The 21,822-nt window shown below is 38.3% G+C and overlaps 1 protein-coding gene across 1 annotated transcript in view; it reads left to right on the top strand.

The window, feature by feature from the left end:
- Positions 1 to 20,731, top strand: part of STT3B (STT3 oligosaccharyltransferase complex catalytic subunit B) — a 52,872-nt gene extending 32,141 nt beyond the window's left edge. The window contains exons 6-16 of the mRNA XM_055710324.1: positions 1,962 to 2,060; positions 3,702 to 3,848; positions 6,660 to 6,708; positions 8,381 to 8,535; positions 10,272 to 10,483; positions 11,328 to 11,515; positions 11,968 to 12,139; positions 14,443 to 14,616; positions 15,659 to 15,772; positions 16,811 to 17,023; positions 19,037 to 20,731. Coding sequence (XP_055566299.1) covers positions 1,962 to 2,060; positions 3,702 to 3,848; positions 6,660 to 6,708; positions 8,381 to 8,535; positions 10,272 to 10,483; positions 11,328 to 11,515; positions 11,968 to 12,139; positions 14,443 to 14,616; positions 15,659 to 15,772; positions 16,811 to 17,023; positions 19,037 to 19,117 — 1,604 coding nt within the window. The 3' untranslated portion in view covers positions 19,118 to 20,731. The remainder of the gene's footprint in view (positions 1 to 1,961; positions 2,061 to 3,701; positions 3,849 to 6,659; positions 6,709 to 8,380; positions 8,536 to 10,271; positions 10,484 to 11,327; positions 11,516 to 11,967; positions 12,140 to 14,442; positions 14,617 to 15,658; positions 15,773 to 16,810; positions 17,024 to 19,036) is intronic.
- Positions 20,732 to 21,822: the final 1,091 nt, after the last annotated feature.

The raw sequence follows: 21,822 nt of genomic DNA, 5'->3' as shown, positions 1-21,822 counted from the left end.
CTTGGTAATTTGCACTTCATTTTGATTTTTTTTTTCTGTACAATTTTTTAAATTTCTGTGTGTTTTTCAGAATTGTTAATAACAAGACACTTAAGGATCTTCCAGAATTTAAAACTTAATCCTTGTTCTGTGTCTTGGATTTTGTCAATTAAATAGTGAGCATGCATATATTTATATCAACTACTTCAGTATTCTGAAATTCAGATGCTGGGTGTTTATGTCTGGTGATTATAATGCATTAGTTAAAAGTATGTGGTCAACTATTTGCTCATACTCTCTGGAGAAGTTTTTCAGTAGGTTCTTCCTGTGTTTGTGCAGTTTACTGCAACTAACATTGTTTATTTATCCACAGTAGGGCAGAATATTTTTGTTTTTGACTTAGTCAGAGTTTGCAGGAATCAAAATTAATGTATTGTTTTTGCAAAGACTGTGAAAACGGTAGATTGTAAAGGAACATGGAAAGTTTGTGATGATACATCACCTTGATGTATCTAAGCTCCTAGAAAAAATGTGTTGCTGTGTAAATTGCCAGTTTTTTTTCAATAACAGACAGACGTGTGTGATAGCTGTTGGAAAGAAGCGGGAGTAAGGGATAGGGGGAGGAAGTAGGGATAGGAAGTATAACAGTTGCAGGGCTGGGCTTAAAATTGGTGATTTGCAATGGTCTTAACAAATGTGGAAGGTAGTGATTTATGCCAATCATTGCATTTCCACAGGATGGCAGTGTTGTAACACTTTCATGGTACAGTGAATGATTTATGTGGTAGTGACTTCTGTAAAAATTGAGCTTCCTATAGCAAAATGTATTTCAGTGACACAGGAGGGCATAGATCAGTAGCTAAGCTAACTAGTGCAATACAGATGCATGAAAGAATACACCAGAGAAGACAGCAAGTGGTTGGAAGTATCATCGTAGTCACTTTGGTGAATTTTGGAAAGCATACAGTACCCTAGGAGCATAACCCCCCAGTGAGATCACACAGGTGCTATGGAAACAATACCGCTGGTAAATTATGCACTCCCCAAACCCATCCCCATGGAGGTTAACAAAGGATTGTTTGAGGGATCTCTTCATAAGATTGAGGCCATAAGAAAGACAGTGGTTTATGACTTGTAGGAGTGTTAGAAAACCTGGGAGGTGGATTATTGCTGCTTGCCACTGAAGGAACAAAGCTTTATTTGGACTTTAAGTTGGCTGGTTACTTCAAATGTATTTAGACTCATGGCTGTTCAGAGTTGGCATTTCTGTCTTCTCCTCCCCTCTCTTCTTTACCCTAGAACGCTGAGGACCAAAACCCCGTCAAAGTAAAGTATATCAGTCTTAGGGCATACATCATAATAATGCATGTTACTAATATTAATTACATTCTCGGCCTCTACTTTCTGGAGGGTTGTGAGTCCTCATGGTTGATATAGCTCCATTAATACATATGCTTAATATTATTTTTTAATTCTATTGCTTTTCAGTTTCTTGGTATGCCTTTTGTGTTAAAAGAACAAGCGTACTTCTTTCCATTTTCTACATAAGTAGTGGACTCTTAAATGTTTTGCTTCTTGGAGGTCTGGTCCCTTTAATTTCTCCTCATATGGAAAGAAATACAGTCTCCTCATTTTCTCACTTGTTATCTGAGAGCTCTTACCCCATCCATGACCCATAAAAACAAGATGGAAAGAGAAAACTGTTTCCAAGCAAGAACATCTTGAGTAAGATGGTTTGTTTCCCTAGGAGGAGAAAAAACAGTGCAATTAGGAACAACAGTATTTGCTACTTCCTTGAAAATTGGATGCAGTAGGCAGGTTTCTCCTAGTCGAAGGAGGGAAAAGTAATTAGGATCACTGAAATATTTACTAAAGTTTTGGGGAGGATGGGCTCTACTATGGAACCAGTGCTTTTTGAAATGTGTATATTCATTTTCTTCCTGCTTTTCTCTTCTCCCCTCTCCTCACTCTTGTTTTCCTAGCATATAGCACTTTCTACATTGTGGGGTTAATATTATCGATGCAAATACCTTTTGTGGGATTTCAGCCAATTAGAACAAGTGAACACATGGCAGCTGCAGGTAAGAAAATTGTCTGCTTCCAAACAGCCTGCTTAGCAGGAGAAAACCTCAGGCTTGCAGCTTTGTTTCCTTGTATTAGAAACAGCACATACTAACAAACCAAATTGTTAAAAGAAAAAGAGGTACAATTTGGTGTCTGTAGGGAAGTTTTCTTTCCAATTGATACATTATCTTTCTTTGTGCGAGCTAATGGAGGTAAAATGCCTCCGTAACACTGGATCAGTTACACGTTCTGACAAGCACTTATTTTGCACATTGATACTCTACTGTTCTGCAATATAATTTTGCCTTCAAGCACTGTACAATTGAAACATTCCTTATTGGTAAATGCAGTTTTTACTGAGCCATTTGGTTTTGGAGTTGATAGTCTTCTGTAATTTTTCAGAGTAGGTTAAATACAAATGACTTAAATTACTGATTAGGAGGCTGATTCTTAAGTAACTGATTTCAGTCTTGTTTGATTCTTTTTATGTCTTTAAAGTAAGTTGATTTTCTTCAGTAGTTGTTAACAGTCAGACATCCTGATTTTTTGATAGCAATAACCTCTACTAAGACAGATAGGTTTATGTTTAACTATGCACACTGTTTGTGTGATATAGTTTAGTTTGTTACATTCCTCAGGTTTTTTATGATGTGTAGTCACTTATCAAAATGTATTTGGGACAGCAATTGGAATATCATTAAAATTTACCAGAAAAAAACCTTTTTTTTTAAAAATGGAGATTCCTCTCCCCCCCCCGCCCCGCGATCTGAATAGAATGAAAAGAGTAAAGATTATCAAACCGTACTTTGTGTCTGAAGAATTTTACATTTATTTAGTGAATAGAGTTTGTGTCTTTCTCTGGGAGTCCAGAGCTAGTGAATTTGAACACTGCACCTCAAATTTATTGTTAAATTGAAGAAAGACCATACACTTGAGTTCTGTTTTCTGCTTCTGCCAGCTACCAGTGAATTTTCAGTTTAGAATGGACTAATCATTGGATTGAATGATCTTATTATATATATTGAAATGATTAACAACAGAAAAATTGTGTCAGAGTTCTGGTTTAACATTAAACTCTGAAGAGCCTTTTTGAGGGTGTGGGGTGAATTCTGGTGTTTCGACACTAGCTTTATGTAATTCAGTTGTTGATATCACAGACAAACACCACAAACTTGTTTGTTTTGTTTTTTTCTTTCATTAAATCCTCCTGTTTTGTTCAGTAGCTTAATTTCCATGTATTTCTAAATTAGCCTTGTCTGTGTGTTGCCTGGGGTCTATGTCTTAACTTTTCACCAGGTCTAGGTATATTAACTTGTGATTTTGTCATAATCAATGCAATCTAGTTTTCAGGTTATTCTCTCCCTTACCCCAATGTAATTTGGGAGCAAAGAGGTGGTGAGTATTGAGGCTCTTGATCTAATAAGACAGGAATGTTTTGGAGGGTATTTTCTCTCATTGCAAGTTTCTGTCATTGCAAGACAGTATCATCCCTAATAAGTTTTAAAGGTTATTTGTCAGAAAGTGATTTTATACTAGTTTTGAGATGTAATGGTGTAGCTTACATTTATTTTTCTAATTCAAATGTAGCCAAAGAATACCAACTTCAACAGCTGTTACTGCTTTTGAGCACTTAAACAAAAGCTTTCCTTTTTCTTTAGGTGTGTTTGCACTGCTGCAGGCATATGCATTTTTGCAGTATCTGAGAGACAGATTAACAAAGCAAGAATTTCAGACTTTGTTCTTCTTGGGTGTCTCACTAGCTGCTGGTATTGTATTCCTGAGTGTCATCTATTTGACGTACACAGGTAAATAAATGTGAAACTAGTTTACTGTTGGGGCAGGTAAACCAGATGATCAGCATTTGGTTTAGTCTAAAGGAGTTGCTGGCAATACCACAGCTTACCAGTGCCCGTGTTAGGCTGTATTTCTGTGTCTTGGAATTCACTGTGTTTTCTGGGCTGCAAAAAAACCCCAACTTTGTAGCATCCTTTCAGGTTTATCCATGATCCAGATAATGATGTAAGAGGTTGGGGTAGATGAGGAACATAACTATAGCCAAAGCATATTATGAAGATATGTATAGCTAATCTATTCTGAATAGTGTTGATAGGTCATGGTCAGATTGCTCACTTTCTGAAATACTTGAATCTGATTTCTGCATGACTGGAATTACTCTCCAAGTTTTACTTTATTTCAGTGGTTCAGCCTCCAGCCTTCAAGGCAGTTCTACTCAGTGTCTTAGGAACAAGCTTGTCTTTTGCTTGGTTGCTATCCCCAGATGCCTCACTGCCATCTTCCGATTCCGTGCTATACTTCCTTGATGTTCTAATACCATACTTTGTTTTGTTCCCTTGATGAAGAAAAAGCAATCTTATTTTCGTAGCTAAATATAAGTTGCCCATGAAAACATTTACTTCTGCATGGGTTAAATTGCATGATCTTAATGTTGTGCCTAAATACAGTTCTGTTTTGTCATAGTTTTGTTTTGGAATAAAACCCACTTTTGTGAGACATAACTTGTCTGTTTTAACTGACTTCTTTCTTGTACTTGCTCTTTAGCAATGTTTCTGGCATAATTTTTTTTATCAGTTGTTTAACATTTTGAACTGTTTAATAGCAGTTGTTTGGTGTGGTTTTTTGGTTGTTTGTTTTTTTTTTTTTTTTTTTTTTTTTTAAATTATGATACCATTATTCCAAAATAATACTTACCATCTCTATTTGTTTGAAAGTCTTAAACTTACTGGTTTATGATTTGCTTTTCAGTACGTATGAGCAAATCCTACTAATACTTAGCAAAAATGTTCAGACTGGCCTATCAAAACAAAATTCAGCTTCTAAACTTAGTGTGCAGCAAAACATGTCTTCTGTTGCAGTTCGTAGGAAGTGCTGATTTCAGCTTCTGCAATTCACTGATCAGTATCACCGCTTCACTGGATGGAACAAATCTCCATCCCTCAGCTTCTGCTCTGCTGTGTGATCGGAGCTCCTGACCATCTCACACCACTCTGATCCCTCCCTATTTTCTTAATAATCCTCTTGCAGAAGGGTGCCCACATCTGAACTCTGTGTCCCAGGTGCAGCACTTGGAAGAAAGGGGTTTGAGGTTCTGGATTGAAATCCTGCCTGTGCTGTAAGGCATGTCGGCCACTCTTCAGTTTAGCATAGTTCACTATTTTGGCCTCTGGGTTATTTTTACTTTTTATTAGCCACCAGCTGGACCCCAGACCACTGAGTACTACTTTGAGCTTGTCAGGACAGCCCGTTTTCAAGCCACCGAATGGTCTGTTTGTCCAGCCCATTCTTCTTCAGCTTATACATATGACAAATGAGGAATATGGTTCAAAAAGTACTTAATAATGTATTTCAGGACTTTGCGATCCATGATCTTTTCAGGGACTCGGGTTACTCACCTGTAGTTTCCTGCATATTCATTCCTTCTTGCCCTTCCTATAGCATTGGCCATTTTCCAGGCACCAGGAGTCTCCCTTATCACCCTGATGAAGGTGGTGGGTGGTTATCATATCGGCCAGCTCTTTTCAGCCCCCTCAGGTCAATGCCATCTAATCTGGTGGTCTGGATACATCCAGAGAAGACCATAACTGGTAGTCCCCCATCTGCTGGTAGTCAATGCCATCTAATCTGGTGGTCTGGATACATCCAGAGAAGACCATAACTGGTAGTCCCCCATCTGCTGGTAGCTCCTTATTGTGCATGCAATGGTTTGGGAGCAAGCTGAAGACTGAAGGGCAAAATATGTCTTGCTGTAGAACATTAACCACAGTATTTAAATGTCTAAACTAGATACTAAACTAAAACCTTCAGTCAGATTGTGCTAATTTTAAATATCAGATAGAGGGAAGTGTGCCATGTGTCATGGCACAAATACTTGCGTAAAAAATAAAAGGATTTACCTTCCTCTTGTTTCAGCTTCTCTGTATCTATCTTCAGAGGGAGCTGAAACAGTTGTAAGGGAAGTGGAAATAAAATTTAAGAAGAATCTTACTAATAACTTTCAATAATAACTTCTGTATTTCATCTGATTAAGATACTGTTTCATTTAATCTTATGGTATTCAAATACCTGAAGGCTTTTTTCAAAAAAAAAGAATATGTAAAGCTTATGAGCATGTCTAGTAGCAGCTTTTCTATTTTATGCCACATGTAGATCCATAAGCAGAGAAACAATAGGAAACTGGTGTTTCATTGAATATTAATGTTTTGGCTATAGATAGTTCCCAGTTTCCTGCTCAGGCATTTCAGAAAAATACTTTTTTATCAATTATGTTTTCTTTTTCTTAAACTACTTTACAGAGTATATGTTGCTATCTGTCATATTCTTTGAGAAATATTTTATTTGTTATTGCATTGCTTTGACTTTTGGATGTGTAAGTGTCTTGATACTCAGTGACTGCAATGTGATCCTGTAAAAGTATGTTCTTCTAAAACTAGCTTCATGGTTGGTAGATTTTATAGCCTGCATAGTGCAGTAGGTCTGGTTCACATACATTACAAATTCAGTGAAATTTCTTTGGTTTTGTGCTATAATTTGGGGGAGTATAAAAATTATTTCATTTAAATACCTAGGCAGCAAAAGGGGTTTTTTCTTCCCTTTTTCAGGTTATATCGCTCCTTGGAGTGGCAGATTTTATTCATTGTGGGACACTGGGTAAGTAAGGATAAAGGATATAAGGATTTGGATATCAATAGTGTTCTACTGAAAACTAATAATCTTTTGCTTTCCTCATCCTCAAATCCGTTTAGTATTTCAGTCAAGGAGAATATAGTGGGCTTTAATCAGTTATCTAAAGAGAGCATTTGTAGTAACTGTTTCATGATCTTTGCAACCATTTCACTAATTTGTCTGTTAAATGTCTTGCTTCTTTGGAAGTCTTTGAATATGTAATTGTATGTTTTTCTATATGAAATTGTACTGTTTCTGAGCATAAAATAACCAAAAGCTGTAGCAACACTTGAGGACACATTTCAAAATTACTAGGAGCCTTAAGCTTCAGACAATTTTCATTACACAACATCACAAAGATGTTGCACGTATGATCCTGCATGTTGCCTGTTTATGATGTTCATACATCTGTTTTGTGTATACAGATGTCTACTCTGAACAATTCTGGTTTGTTCATGTGTGTTTTCACGGGTAAAAACCAATGGTGTTAATCTTTTGTTTTAGTTAGCCTTTAAAAATCCAATGTTAAATTCTCTAGCCAGCAAGGAGAATGGGACTAAAACTGAAAATACTTTTCTCAGTGAAATATTTTAGGGTGAATTTCAGTTGGTAGATTTTTTTTTTTTTTTTTTTTAAGATTAAAAGCAAGGATAGGAGAACTTTAAACTTCTGCAGTTCAGGTTTTTTCAGGCTCCAAAGTCCAGCTCATACAGGGTTCTGTACCAACTCTGTAATAAATGTAGTTGAATACATCTCAGTAAAGAAGCCTCAGATTTATTTGAAGAACATACAGATGTAATTTTTGCCTATAAATGAAGTGGTCTACATATATATATATATATACACACACACACATGCAAAGCTTTAAACTTTTGAGGGCTTGTCTACATTAGAAAATCTTATTGTGTTAAAACACACAATGCAGTTTTGAATGAGAAGTAGATCTCAGTGAAGAAAAGGACATATATTTGGTACCTCATGTATCATTCAATCACGTAGCGCTCCAGATTAGGTCCATATATATATGTAGCTGTCTTTAATATAGAGTACAGTTTTGTCCTTGTCTGCACTGAGTGTTTGGCACGTTGTTTAGTTGACATGTGTTTCCATGTGTAGACAAGGCCTGATTATTATTTTTTTTTCTTTTTTCCCCCAGCATCTAAACAATGTGGGGGCATCAGTAACTGGTCTGGGATTTAATACTGTAACTTTCTGTACTAAGAAAATGAAGGGATTCTGTGTAGAGGAGAGTTTTCAAAATAGTGTTGAAAATCAGGGAGACATACTGGCATGGATGATTATCTCTTCAAAATGTAATGATGGGGCTTACATAGCTATGTGTTTTCATTTTGGTACATTTGGCTTCATGTTTAACCATAATAAAACAAAACATCCATAATTTTCATTCTTTCAATTACTATGGAAATAATCCTTTATATTGGTGTTTTAAACAATTCCATACACCAAATAATTCCTAATTACAGTAAGAACTGGGGACTTTTTTGTTATAAGTTTCATCGGATTTCTGCTGAATAAACCACTTGCCATTTTAAATTAAAATGCTTCCTTTGAAATTAATTTCAGAATTCCTAATGTTTACAAGTTTTAATAATTTTATCTTTTCAAAATAATTTGAACTGAATTTTTTTTAAAAAAGGTATGCGAAAATTCACATCCCGATCATTGCCTCTGTGTCTGAGCATCAGCCTACAACATGGGTTTCCTTCTTTTTTGATCTGCATATTCTCGTGTGTACTTTCCCAGCAGGGCTGTGGTTCTGTATCAAAAACATCAATGATGAAAGAGTCTTTGGTAAGAGAAAATATTTCAAAATTGTTTTGAAAAATCTTGCCTTCAACTTGATACTGTTTTGGTTTTGTTTGCTCTAAGCTGGTATATGGCTCGTTCTAAAAAAGGTTTAAAAGTGATGTGTTTAAAGATTATTAAAAGTTGCCTGCACCCAGCAGTATTTAGAACCGTTAATGAAAATGCAGAGACTGGTGAAATGGTGATGGAGTGTCATCCCAAGAGGTGGGATCGAAATCATTTCTCGGTATGGTTGTGTTCTGCAGCTGGAGTTGCGTGCTTTTCCACATGCTGATCTTGCAAGCCACGTGTCAGGGTACAGTTTCACAGTACAGTTCAGGCGTTCATCCTCAAATGAACAGCTCAGGGCAAAGGGAAGGTCCCTACCCTGTGCAGGCTGCAAGGCAACTGACCCTTCCTTGGGCGTCTGGCACTTATCCCATCACAGATGATGATTCAGAATGCCTTTTCTTTCCAGATTTTCTGCTATTTTAGTGAATGGAATCACTTGCTGCAGAAAACATGCTAAATAAGGCACAAGCCCTAAGCGGAGGTGTGGGGTCTCCCTATGTCAGTGACAAAAATAGTTTATTTGTACAAAGCTGTACTGTGAAAGCAAGCTTTTAAGATTGTGAATGAGGCTTGTAAGCATGTGGTTTGGAGTTGTAGCCCATATGGAGGAGTAAAGATCACTCGGGTCTTGGGCTTTTACATGGACAAGAGGCTCCGAACTAATGTAGCTGCCTCGTAAGATTACCTGAGAGGTGTGTGGGCAGTGGGAACATTTACTGTGTTAAATCCAGTGACTCAGGGGTATTCTGCGCTCTGTGGCTTACCAGTGCTGGGCAGCTCGCTTTCAGCCTCCTGCTTCTGCATCATACATTTAAATCATCATAAAAGGGACCTATGAGTGTGAATGGAGACCCATGCTACTTTGTACAGTAGGAAAGATTTATATAATATAATCTGATAATAAGTGACCCTTGATGATTCCTGGGGCAAATCTTGCACAAGGGTGTATTGTTAAACTGTAGCAGACAAGGAATAACCACTTGCACAATAGATGTTCCTAATCAGTGTCTACAGGTTGGTTTTGTGGGTTTTTTTCCCCTCTAAGAAAACTGTTCTGAATATTCCTCACTGCTTTGAAAATCTTGTTTGCTTTTTTTGGGCGGGCAGAGTGGAGATAATATCAGGAAGACTTCCTTCAGAATAGTGCTCACAATATTGTATTATTTGTCTGTATGGAATTATAATGTAGACAAGCCCCCAATTTTTGTCCACAGATATCTCTAACTTAAATTAAAATCTGGTATTTACATGAAATTCTAACACTTCCTTTTGCTTTTTCAGTTCCAGTAACTTGTTTGGTCTAGGGCTGTTTGACCTTCTTAATCAAATTAAGCTCCCTATTATTCCAGTAATATTTTTGGGGTGTGATATTAAATTTCACTAATAATTCACCTTTTGACACATCATTAATGAATATGAAAATGGGGTTGTGTTATTGTTAAGAGCTGTCAAGGTGAATTTCAGGAAGGGTTTGAGGTTTAGAAGGGATAAATGTTAATTGAACTGTATTTCTGTAAATTAAAAAGCAATGCAATGCAAGATACATACTCAAGTCTATACACACGGATGCTCAGCTCAGTTTCAGAAGTAGTTTTATAGAGAGCTTTTATGTGTGCAGTCAGAGAGCGTGTTATTTTCTAAATGTCATCAGTAGATTTGTTTCTTTGCAGTTGCTCTGTATGCAATCAGTGCTGTTTACTTTGCTGGTGTGATGGTTCGGCTGATGCTCACTTTGACTCCAGTGGTCTGTATGCTGTCTGCAATTGCTTTCTCCAATGTTTTTGAGCGTTATTTGGGTGATGATATGAAGAGAGAAAATCCACCAATAGAGGACAGCAGTGATGAGGATGATAAAAGGAACCCTGGCAACCTGTATGATAAGGTGAGTGTAGGGAGCAAAAGTTAGAAGACGGGAAACAGCTTATTTTTACTGTGGTTTCCCCACACACACACTGAATATTTTAAATGCTGCTAGAGGTCTGAATCACAAGCATTTAAATTTAGAACAAGTATTGATGTTCTGCAATAAAGTGTAATTGATGTCCTAAAAAATAAATAATCTGTGTCGGTGTAGAAGTGGTTCCTTCTGTCTTCATTGGTGATAACCTTCAACCTGAATGATGTGTACAGTGGTGACCCACCTTTCCATTGAAGCGATGGCAGTTGCTTGCTCTCCTTAACCAGTTATAGCAGTTCTGTGTCGCTGAATCTTTCCCTCTTGTGTTCCTTCTTAAGATGTGGTGAAATTAAAGAATAATATATTTTATGAAAAAGTATTTCTATTCATAAACTTGCATACTCTCTTCATCGTGAATTAGGTACTAATGTTGTTAATCTCTTAGGCTTTGTTATACTGACCCTGACAGTGCGTGAGCTTTGGGTTTCCCCCTTTTCCTCACAGTAAATACCTGTGCCTTTCTCTTTTCCACCCTGCCTCATAAAAAGGGCATAATCATACTGAGCCAAATGGAAGAAGTCATGCATTGACTTTCACGTAGTAGCGTTTTTTTCTTCTGAAAGAGACTTTCAAGGACTCACACATTTCCACAAGTTGCTGGATTGTTAAAATATTATTTTGCATAATTTGTTAATTTACAGTACAACTTGGTCTAGCTTTACAATATCCCTTATCATTTATGGGGGTGCATTTGGTGAAGAAAAAGGCATGGGTTACATTGCCGAGGGTGATAAAAGTTGCTGTAACAGATATATTTGTGTTTGTTTAGGCAGGCAAAGTGAGAAAACATGTATCTGAACAGGAAAAAACAGAAGAAGGACTGGGTCCCAATATCAAAAACATTGTAACAATGCTGATGCTGATGTTGTTGATGATGTTTGCTGTTCACTGTACCTGGGTAACTAGCAATGCATACTCCAGCCCCAGCGTTGTTCTCGCTTCCTATAACCATGATGGGTAAGTAAGGTCTACAGGTCTGAAAATAACTAAAGGGCAAAGGCCTTTCTACTTCGTTTGCATTAGCAATTTGCTTTACCTTCTTTTTATATTAAGGCAGAATTGTCACCTGAATAAAAAAAAATCTGAAATATTTAATGTAAATACATAAAAATAATCCTATCCAAAGCCAATAAAGATGACGGTTAAAGAAAAGGAAGCTTTTGAGTCAATTGGGAAGGCTTGTTTATGAATATATATTGGACTGGAAATGCATTTAGTCACATCCTCAAAAGCTTCTGGCTGTTCAGCTGTCAGTGGCTCCAAACTTATGGCTGCTGGTGACTGAATCCCCAAAAGGGAGCTGAACGCATACGAAGACCCTTATTTGAGAGCCCAGATGTATCATGGTACAGTTAATTTGTGGCTAGCATGTGTACCAACGTTAATAAAATGAACTCTTTGTTTTCCAGCACTCGGAATATCCTAGATGACTTCAGAGAAGCCTACTACTGGCTGAGACAGAACACAGACGAGCATGCCAGAGTGATGTCATGGTGGGATTATGGTTATCAGATAGCAGGAATGGCTAACCGGACAACCTTGGTGGATAACAATACTTGGAACAACAGCCACATAGCCCTGGTAAGGGTGGCAATTTTCTGTGGAGTAGAAACACCAAAATGTTTATGTTGCAGTTGAGTATGAAGTTGCAAATGTCTGTTGATAGATAGTATGATATTAATTCGTATGTGTGAAAAATTCCATAGAGTGAGAAACACAAAGGTGGAAGAAACATATTTTTTTTGCATTTATTAGAACTCAAGTATAAAGAGTTTTGGGGCTGGAAGGGATTGCTTTTGCTCTGGAGTTTTGTTTACTTGGAGTTCCCAAAACTTTGCTTCCACGTCAGTTTCTCCTTTTCGTGGGAGGATAGCCAAAATCTAATGTCGCCATTCCCCATGTGATTAGTGCTGTGACAGCTTACCTGGTACCACTGCTTCACTGGCCCTGGCCAAACAGCTTGTTTCAGTTCAGCAGTGTCTTTGCTGACTGCATTTTCGAATGGCACGTGAAAGCTGACCACATGAAACAGCAAATTTTCAGGCACCTTGGAAATTAGAGGTTTATGAATAGTAGCAGAACTCGCAGATTTATGCAGTTCTGTCTTCTCAAGTTTGCAGACAGACAAAATATCTGTAATTTCTTCTGCTTCTGAGGAGTGTGTTTAAGCTTTGTGCTTTGTTAGCATTGCCTGTGGTTACAGGGGCGTCACCGTGGGCAACTTAAACTTTTTTCAGAAACAAAAAAAATCTCTATATTGCAGGTGGGTCACAGTCTTACTAGGTAATCAGTTATCACTCAGTGGCCTTTTCTTCCCAGAAGACCTGTGTCATGCTACATGGGCAGAATGGGGGAAGGGCTCGAGGAACTATTAAGATAGTTTTTGTCTTGTGTCAGTAGCTAGTACAGCAGTTGGACCAGATCTGCAGACAGTGTTCAAAATCAACAAATTAATCGGGCTGTGCTTTGAGCATGTGAAGTCCTGGAAAAACGTATTGGAGCAGGGGGGATCACGTGTGCATTCTCTTGACAGGGGCAGGGAACTCACATCAGCCAAAATCAAGCTGGGGAGATTGCACTGTTGATGCTAATACGGGTGAACAAGCCTTCCCGTGCGCTCTGAGGCATTTTTCTCTTACTTTGGTTGTTGACCTGACAGTGTTAGTGTGTTTTGATGGACATTCAACTCTGATAGCCCTGTGTACCCCCACCTCTTCTACAAGAGGTAGAAGTGCAGCTAGTGTATCTAAACCAACAGATCCCTGCAGAACAAGGTGCATCACGTGAGTAGTGAGACCGTGGAAGTAATCTGTTTTGCATAAGCCCAGTAACCGTATGCATTACAGCAATTAGCAATGACGGCTTGTAAGAAAGAATTCTCTCCAGTACGACTGCTGGCGCTGTCAGGTTCCATTTCGGAATGAATACTCCATAAAGGACAACGCAAGCGATAAATGTGTGTGGTGGCCAATACCTGAACCTGTGCTGTAAGCGAGGCGTGCCCTGGAGTCATGTGCAGATGACTTCCTCCTGCATAGAAACTGACATCTGCCAAATAACTTCACATTGATTAGGGTAATGGCCAAGAAACTGAGGGCGTCAGTCTTTTTGACAGATTGCAGCCTAAGCCTAGTGTTTTCTAATTATGTTCTTAAGTGAATGTTACCAGTTTTGATGCAATATTATTTATATTGTAGTTACTCCCTTCCACTACAGCAATACGATGCGATGCCTTAAGTACAGGAGCTTCAATGGCAAACCAAACTACTGAACTGAATGCCAGTTACTGACCTAAATTCCAAAGCGTGGGAAGTGACCAGTATACGGAAGGGGTTCTGGATGCAGTTGTAAAAAGTTTTTCAAGGCCAAAACTACATTATGGTTTTAACTCAAGGATGTCTCTGTTATGACATTTTCTCTGCATAATTTACCTTGAATTCAGTACTGAGTGTGCCTGTATGCTACAGAGTACAACGCTGCATGGCTGCTTCATTAGTGAAGGACAGAGCTCGAGGGGGAAAAAAACCCCAACAAGAAACTACTAACATTTGAATAATTTCTTCATTTTGGGCTGTGTCTAAAGCTTTGAAAATAATTTGTGATTAGGTATTCTCTGCAACACTAAGTTTTTGGCAGTAGAGCCATGACTCGAACAATCTGTAGGTGCTGCAAAAGGAAAACGCTTATTGCTATGTTTTGTACTCAAACCAGTAATTTCAACAGGTTCTAAAAATTCACAATGGGTTTTATCTAGAATGAAAATGTCAGCTTCAGTTGGCGTGTATGTATTCTCAGGCTTTGGTCTGTCAGGTGTTAGTGATCTCAGGATCTGTTTGATAGGCAGCTATGCAGATATACTTAAGATTATTTTTCCTATGATACAGGTGGGAAAGGCCATGTCATCAAATGAGTCAGCAGCATACGAGATCATGAGAAGCCTGGATGTGGATTATGTTTTGATTATTTTTGGGGGTGTGATTGGCTACTCTGGCGATGATATTAATAAGTTCCTGTGGATGGTGAGAATAGCAGAGGGGGAACATCCCAAGGATATTCGGGTAAGTAGAACCATACACAGGAAAACTGAAGCAGCTGAATACTGCATTTCTGTATGTTCATCTCTATTTTTTTTTTTTCTTTTTTAACCTTTATTTATGTTGTTGCTTTTCTGGTAGCGCTCATTACAGTGGAGGTAAATCTCTACTACTTACTGCAATTTTATTTGAAAAATGTGTTATGGGTTGTTTTCCTAGAACAGTAGGAGTGCAGAGGCCTGTAGCCCAGTTTCTATCAATATTTATGGTTGTGAAAGGTCAGTAATCTCAAAAGCTTTTCACATTTTTTTTTGCATGACACTAAAAGTACAGGATATCTTTTGTAATTCTTGTGTGTGTGTCTCACTGCACCATCACACTTGGAAAAAGTAGGAGTGTTCAGACTGTTTAAATAGTTGGCATTACACATTTCTTCCAACTCTGTAAAAGTAGGAGACAAGTTCAAGTGTTAATATTGACCTGTGTGGAGTTTAAGTTACTCTAACATTACAGAGATTGCAGAAGCCTGTAGTAATATTTTCTTAAGCCTCACAAAAACTTACAGATATTGAGCACAGGCTTAAGGGAGTAGCCCATGTGCATGGTTTCATCTTGTACCGGAGATCAAAATAAGAGATTCGTTTTGTTTAAACACTGTGCACATACGAAGCTTATGGTAACGTTGCAGACCCCGTATATTAACAATACAGTGTTTTTCACCTTTCTGAAGAATAATTTTGATAGATGCCTAACTAACTTCTATGTTTTGAGATCAGTTTTTCCAGTAACTGCTTACTGTGAAGTGACAAAACTTGTACCAACACAATAATACAGATTTAAGAAGATTGGTCCACTGGGGTCTGGGTTACAAACAGTTTGTAACTATTTTACCTTTAGTGAGCACCATCATTCTCTGTTTTAAGACTAGCTTAAATTAGCTTTTAAACTGTAAAAGTCAGTTTAGATTCTTTATCATAAAGCTTTTTTGCGGAGAAGGGAATGAGAAATGACCCTAAATAGGAGTTTAGTTTATATTGACTCTTTGTATCTTCCTTTCGTTTTAAAGGAAAGTGATTACTTTACCCCTCAGGGAGAATTCCGGGTAGACAAGGCAGGTTCTCCGACTTTGCTGAACTGCCTCATGTATAAAATGTCCTATTACAGATTTGGAGAGATGCAGGTTAGTGCTACATCTACTGAATCTTATTGAAATGTGAGAAAACGTGTTATTTTGATCTGTTTTCCATCTTGTAGATTGAATGTTGCTTGTAGTAGCAGAATCAGAGGTAAGAGTCACTTTTACAAATTAAAGCACATCTAGGCACAGCCTAGCGTACATAACCTTTAGAAAAAAAGCATTTCTGCTGCTAACCTGCGCCTGTACTTAAGCTTTTTTGCTGTCCTTCATGTTGCTCCAGATGTGTATCTTAAATCCATGATGCAGTGCACTTGCTAAAGCATTAACTGTTATGTGGCAGAGCGCTTTAGATCTGTTTCTTTATAATAGCAACACAGAAGTGGACTTGTTAGTTGACTACTTAGTATCTGTCAGAAACCACCTGATTTCTGTCCAAGTCACATCAGTGTTTTAAACAACGCTGCACTTAGGGTGTAATTCTCAGAGTTGTCGCTCCCCTTTTGGGATCATCAAACATACGTATGTAGCTAGTCTGCCTTTGTTTGCTTTTTTCTTTCCTGTTTTCTCCCCTTCGCCCCTGCCGAGGGCCCTTCAGCCTTGATGTGTTAGCACAAGAATCCTTTATTCAGCTAAAATTGAGGCCAGCGAGTCTTATTTGTAACGTGGGGGGGTGTCAAATTTAACTGATAAACATCAACTATTTCTGACTTGCACAGAAAGTGCAAATTATTGCACCATGGAAGAGACAGCACAAGGGAGCAGCTATGCTAAAAAGCCACCGCAGGCTCCGCACCTCATTCACTTGAGTAGTTTAATCTCTGAATGTAGACGTGATATTTCTGTTGAGACATTAAGTGCTGTCTCCTACGACATCTGTAGGGATAAGAATGAATGTCTCTTTCTCAATTGTAAAAAGGAACTGAGAGGTTTTTCTGTTTTTCTTCAAGCAGTGCAAGAGAAGTGTTGTCCTTTGACTAGACCAGCTGAAAGCGTTGCCTTGTGGTACGAAGTACCGCAGTTTGCATTGATGGGTGTTTTGGGTTTTGCCTCAAACTAACATGCAACTTTCAATCTTTATAGCTGGATTTTCGGACACCCCCAGGATTCGATCGTACACGCAATGCTGAGATAGGCAACAAAGACATTAAATTTAAACATCTGGAGGAGGCCTTTACCTCAGAGCACTGGCTTGTTAGAATATACAAGGTGAAACAACTAGACAACAGAGAGACATTGGATCATAAACCTAGAGTAACCAACATTGTACCGAAACAGAAGTATTTGTCAAAGAAGGTGGGTTCCCAGTGAAGTAACTGAAAGGGGTCAGGAGATGAGATGGCAGTTTATTTTTAACAGTGAATCACATAGCTGGTGAATTATGTATTTCCACTAGCCAGAATGTTACGGATACTGTTCATGTTAGTGTCCAATATCAGACCTGCCTGCTGGTAATAATTGTTAATTTACTGTCTGCTTAACTTAAAAGCATGTGAAGACACAAGGCTAGATTTTTTTTAGGCAGAATGCTAACTGGAGATAGTGTGTCACTGGCTGTTACAACTCTTCAAGTCTTCATGTAACTGGAAGTATAATCTAAAGTACATCCATTCATGTTTCAGTAACTATGGCTCACTAAGTAAATCATGTGGAAGTTGCTTTCTGACTTTGTTTGAAAGTAGTGATGCCTAGAAGTTAAAAAAAATGGCAATTTTGTATGAAATAAATTAAATATGAAACTTTTGTTGACGGAACTGTAGTGTCTGGCTGCTTACTGTTTGAAGTCATCTTCACGGTTTTAAAAGCGTTAGCTGTGGTGTGCTACTTCAGCCTATTTAGAAAGGCGTGTTACCAGGGGAGCTGGGGAGACTCTTAGCAGCCATCTCCTTCACAACATCTGTTTTCTATATATTCAACTATATGTTGCAAAAGCAATTCCAGAATCCTGCCAGAAACAAACGTGTAACAAACTAAATCAGTAGAGGCAGTGAACTTGCACTGTGTCTTGGAAATACAAGTAAGGAATGTTAGAGGGTAGAGATGCTTTTTTTTGGTGTTTTGATGGAAGTTCATAAAATAAGGTATTTGGGAGTTGCCACTGAAGCTAGATGTATCTTGAAAGGAAGTTTATAAACTTTACTGTACCCATCATACACTTACAGTGTAACTTCTCATCTTAAGTGACAAGTAAGGCTGTACTAATTCATAACAGGTGCGCTGACCCCACTTAAGCTGTGGACGTGTCGGTTCTTTGTCTTGAGACAGGTTAAAAATTGATGCAAATTCTGATCCATCACCAACACTTGCAGTACAACGAACAGGCTCTACTTGCCGTTAAGGAATGGGAGAACGAGCATGGGGCGAATGTCCAAACTAGGATTTCTGAAATGGATTCTGAGGGCTGCTTAGTAGCCACAGGTTTTCAGCAGTTGCTTCCTTACTGGGAATTCAGTCCATCTCCTATCGCCCTCTCATGTTAGGAACGACATTGCTCAAGCTCAGAGATGTCACATCCGAGTATTACGCATTACTTTGTGTCTGTCTCACTTTACAATAATAAAAAAGTTGTTGTTGTTATTAAAAAGCTGTATTTAATTGACATGATTGCTGTGCTTACCAGCAGGCTCTAAGTGCAGCCAGTGTGGGAGCTGCCTGCTGTCTTGATTTGTCGTGGCAGGCATGTTAAATGTACAGTTCTACCTGCCACAAACTAACTCTATTTATACAACTTTGAAGTTAGTCTTAGGTAATATTAACATTAATGCTTCCCCCCCCCCCCATTACTACCTTAAAAAATAAATCTAAAATATGCTGATAAAGACGCATGAGCAGAAAGAACTAACTAGCCTACAGACCAAGAGCAGAGGACTAAAGACTAAAATGTGATTATTCAGTTTTTCTCTTTGGAAAATGCTGCTCTGAGCAAATATTTCTGTCATCTTGCTAACTTCTAAAAGAATCAAATAGTGCAAAAGATGCAAGATTGTATTTCCAAACAAAACTAACGCTCTACACTGCTTCTGCTCTTTGGGCGTTTTGGAGCTTTATCATGTTGGTTAATTATTAATTCTGCCTCAGCACAAGCTTAGACAATTCTACAGGTCTGGTAGATGGGGCTCACAAAAAGTACATCATGTGCAAAAGCACATGTTGGGCATCGATTAACAATCCCAACTTTAAAAAAATAACAGCTGGATAATACCTGATTGAGGGTTTACCATTTAAGCTCTCTAAAAATGATGCACATCATTAAACCGCGGTCAAGACTAAATCATTAACTAATACGTTTTATTCTGTTTTTCTTTTTAGACCTCCAAAAGGAAGCGTGGCTACATTAAGAATAAACTAATTTTAAAGAAAGGCAAGAGACCCAACAGGAAGACAGTTTAAATACACTGTTCTGATTGCTAATATGAAGCAGTTGTCCTTGAGATAACCAGTCTTTGCCTTTAGCTCAAGTCATGTTTCACAGCAACATGAGGGTACAGAACCATCATTGGTCCAGAATATTGTACAAAATTTTCAGGCAATGTCTGATTAAAAATATTGGCTTATTGAGAACAGCTGTTTTAGATTTGTAATGTGAAGCAAGACAGAGCTGCTATCCAAGTCTAGCAGCATTTTTTTTATTGGTACATATTATCCTTCAAATCTGTTGAGAATTTGGACTGACTTTACCAAAGAACCCTGTAATTTGGTCCTCGGCACATGCATACTTGTCAATCTTTTTTGGAAAACGCTGTTCAGCTGAACAGCAGCAGCACATAAACGGGAACGGTGAAATCTAAAAATGACTTGTTTTCAACGATTAAGAGGAAGCAGAGCGCTCTGAAATTAAACTTTCACAATAAGATACTCCCATGATTATTGTTCAATGGTTTCTTTCAGTGTCCTCTTTACTCTTGCTGCAGGCTGGTTTTGATCTGGAGGGAGAGAAGCAAAGCTGCAGTTGTCACAAGAGATGACAGGACAGATCAATTGGATGCTAGTTTAGACTGGGCAAGCTGCTTTGGTTTAACATGGGATTGCAGTATTGCTGCCTTCCACTGTCCTCTCCTAAGGTAGACAAGGCAAATCTTGCACACCAGAGATACAAGGGCTAAATCTGTATCCTCCCGAAAAATCCGAGACGACAGTAATGAATGCTATAGTAACACATAGCTGAGCACCACATGGCCGCTGGTGCTTCAGAACAGAAATTAAACTATTTTAGGTAAATGTTTACATTTGGTAAAGTAAGTATAGCCTGTTTAATGGGGAAAAAAAAAAAAAAAAAAGGTTGACAGGTATACAAACCCCCTTTTCTGTGGCTGTCGGAGGTAGAGGATTTGCAAACCTCTTCCCCCACCCCCCCTCACTGCCTTTCTTGTGAGGGTAGTTTTTCTGGAAATTGTTTCTCTGCGTTTTTATTTAGAGTGCTTAAATCAATTGAAGAAATTCCTGCTATAGCGTTATTTGCTTTGTCTGTCTTTTATACTGGTTATTTTGTTCAGTTTGGTTTGTTTTTTTTTTAAAGTGGTGAAAACCATCAGATTAAATGCACTAAAATATAAATGGAGACTGAACATGCTCACTTTCCAGCTATGGGAAGGCTTTATACAGACTTGAAAATTTTCTTTAATTAAAATGAAAGGGTTTTGCAGTTTGTTTTCCTGCCACAGTTGTAACTTTTTATAGAAACAAAACTTGCATCAATGATTTGATGTAAAATGCAGAATAGTATGTACCTTTCATGAAGAAAATGTAAATTTAGTGTTCTGTGAGAATGTTACTGCTGACTTCTTTCCCAAGGTGTAGAATATTTTTTTGATTTATGAACTCATTTTTGACTCCGATGGTTTATACAGACCAATATACAGCTGCAACATTTTCACAAAGGTAATTAAATCTGGATTTCTGGCCCCCGTCGTTCAGAGATTTCATTTTATTTTGTTGCTTTAAAGCTCAATGCAGACCAGTTGTTGACTGTAGGGGAAAATAAAGTTAATTCAAGTTTTGTGTTAAGGGCGTTGCGTCGGTTTTGTTGTGTTTAACTTCATAAGCAACACATTGTTGTCCCAGGGACAAATTAAGTCATTTGAACTCAGTAATGTAAATCTGCTGACTTCACAAGGCTGCTGTAAGGAATCCACAGCAGGTACTCAACGTCCTTCCAGCTTAAATTTATTAAGCTAAATGTAGGGCCTCTGCTGCAATGAAATTAAGGTGGCTGTAGTGGCCATCTTTCCCAAATACACACAGGTTGCAGTGAATGCTCCCAGCAGCTGGAAGAGCTCCAGCTGTGGCAGTTGCTTACCCAGAAGCAGAAGGGGCGATTATGCAATGTGTGATTCGGAGTACCTTGCTGCTCTGAAGCAAATCTGCATCCTGCCCCCTCCCTGTTGGCAAGAAATAAGCAATGTAACATTTGAGAGGCAGCAGAACAGATGCTGCTGGTCAGGCTGGGGTTTGGCCGTAACTCAGCCTTGTTTTTAGAAAGGAAAAAAAAGGATTGCCCTCCCATCTTGAGGCAGCTTTACAGTTGTCAGATTGTTTTCTGTCCTAGCTGACAGTGTTCTCCAAGTGAATCCTGTCAATGTTTATAGCATTTTTAAAGGTATGGGAGAACAAAGCTAGCTAACTACAGGAATCTTGGCCAGCCTGGGGCTAAAGCTGCCTACCACTTACCTGAGCGTTCTTAACTCTGTCTTGACTTCAAGGCTTCTGCCAATGTTCTTTGTTTAAAATGAAATGAAAACTTGAAGTCACTAAGGCAGCCACTTAGAAAAATAAAAAGAAGTTACAAAGTTACTCCTTCCTTGGTTCCTGCAGAGCACGTAGGTTACCTGGTTCTCCAACCGCACCCTCACATTACCTGGCTAAACTAACATCTGCCTTCCCTCTGAGAACTGAGCTACACTGGTACCAACAAAGAATACTACCATCTTGCATCGTTATCAAACATACCTTCCATACTAGCTTATTTGCTTAGCCATCCTTTTGTTATCTACTAGGTCAAATTTTGTAGATTTTGAAGCATAGCTGCCACAAGCAATGGAAGCTGAAGTAAAAAAAAATAATAATAAATAAATGCTTAAGCCACTCTGTAGTCTTCA

This window comes from Falco cherrug, chromosome 4 (genome assembly GCF_023634085.1).
Source record: "Falco cherrug isolate bFalChe1 chromosome 4, bFalChe1.pri, whole genome shotgun sequence".
Taxonomy (NCBI): domain Eukaryota; kingdom Metazoa; phylum Chordata; class Aves; order Falconiformes; family Falconidae; genus Falco; species Falco cherrug.
This window is presented reverse-complemented; position numbering and strand designations above follow the sequence as displayed.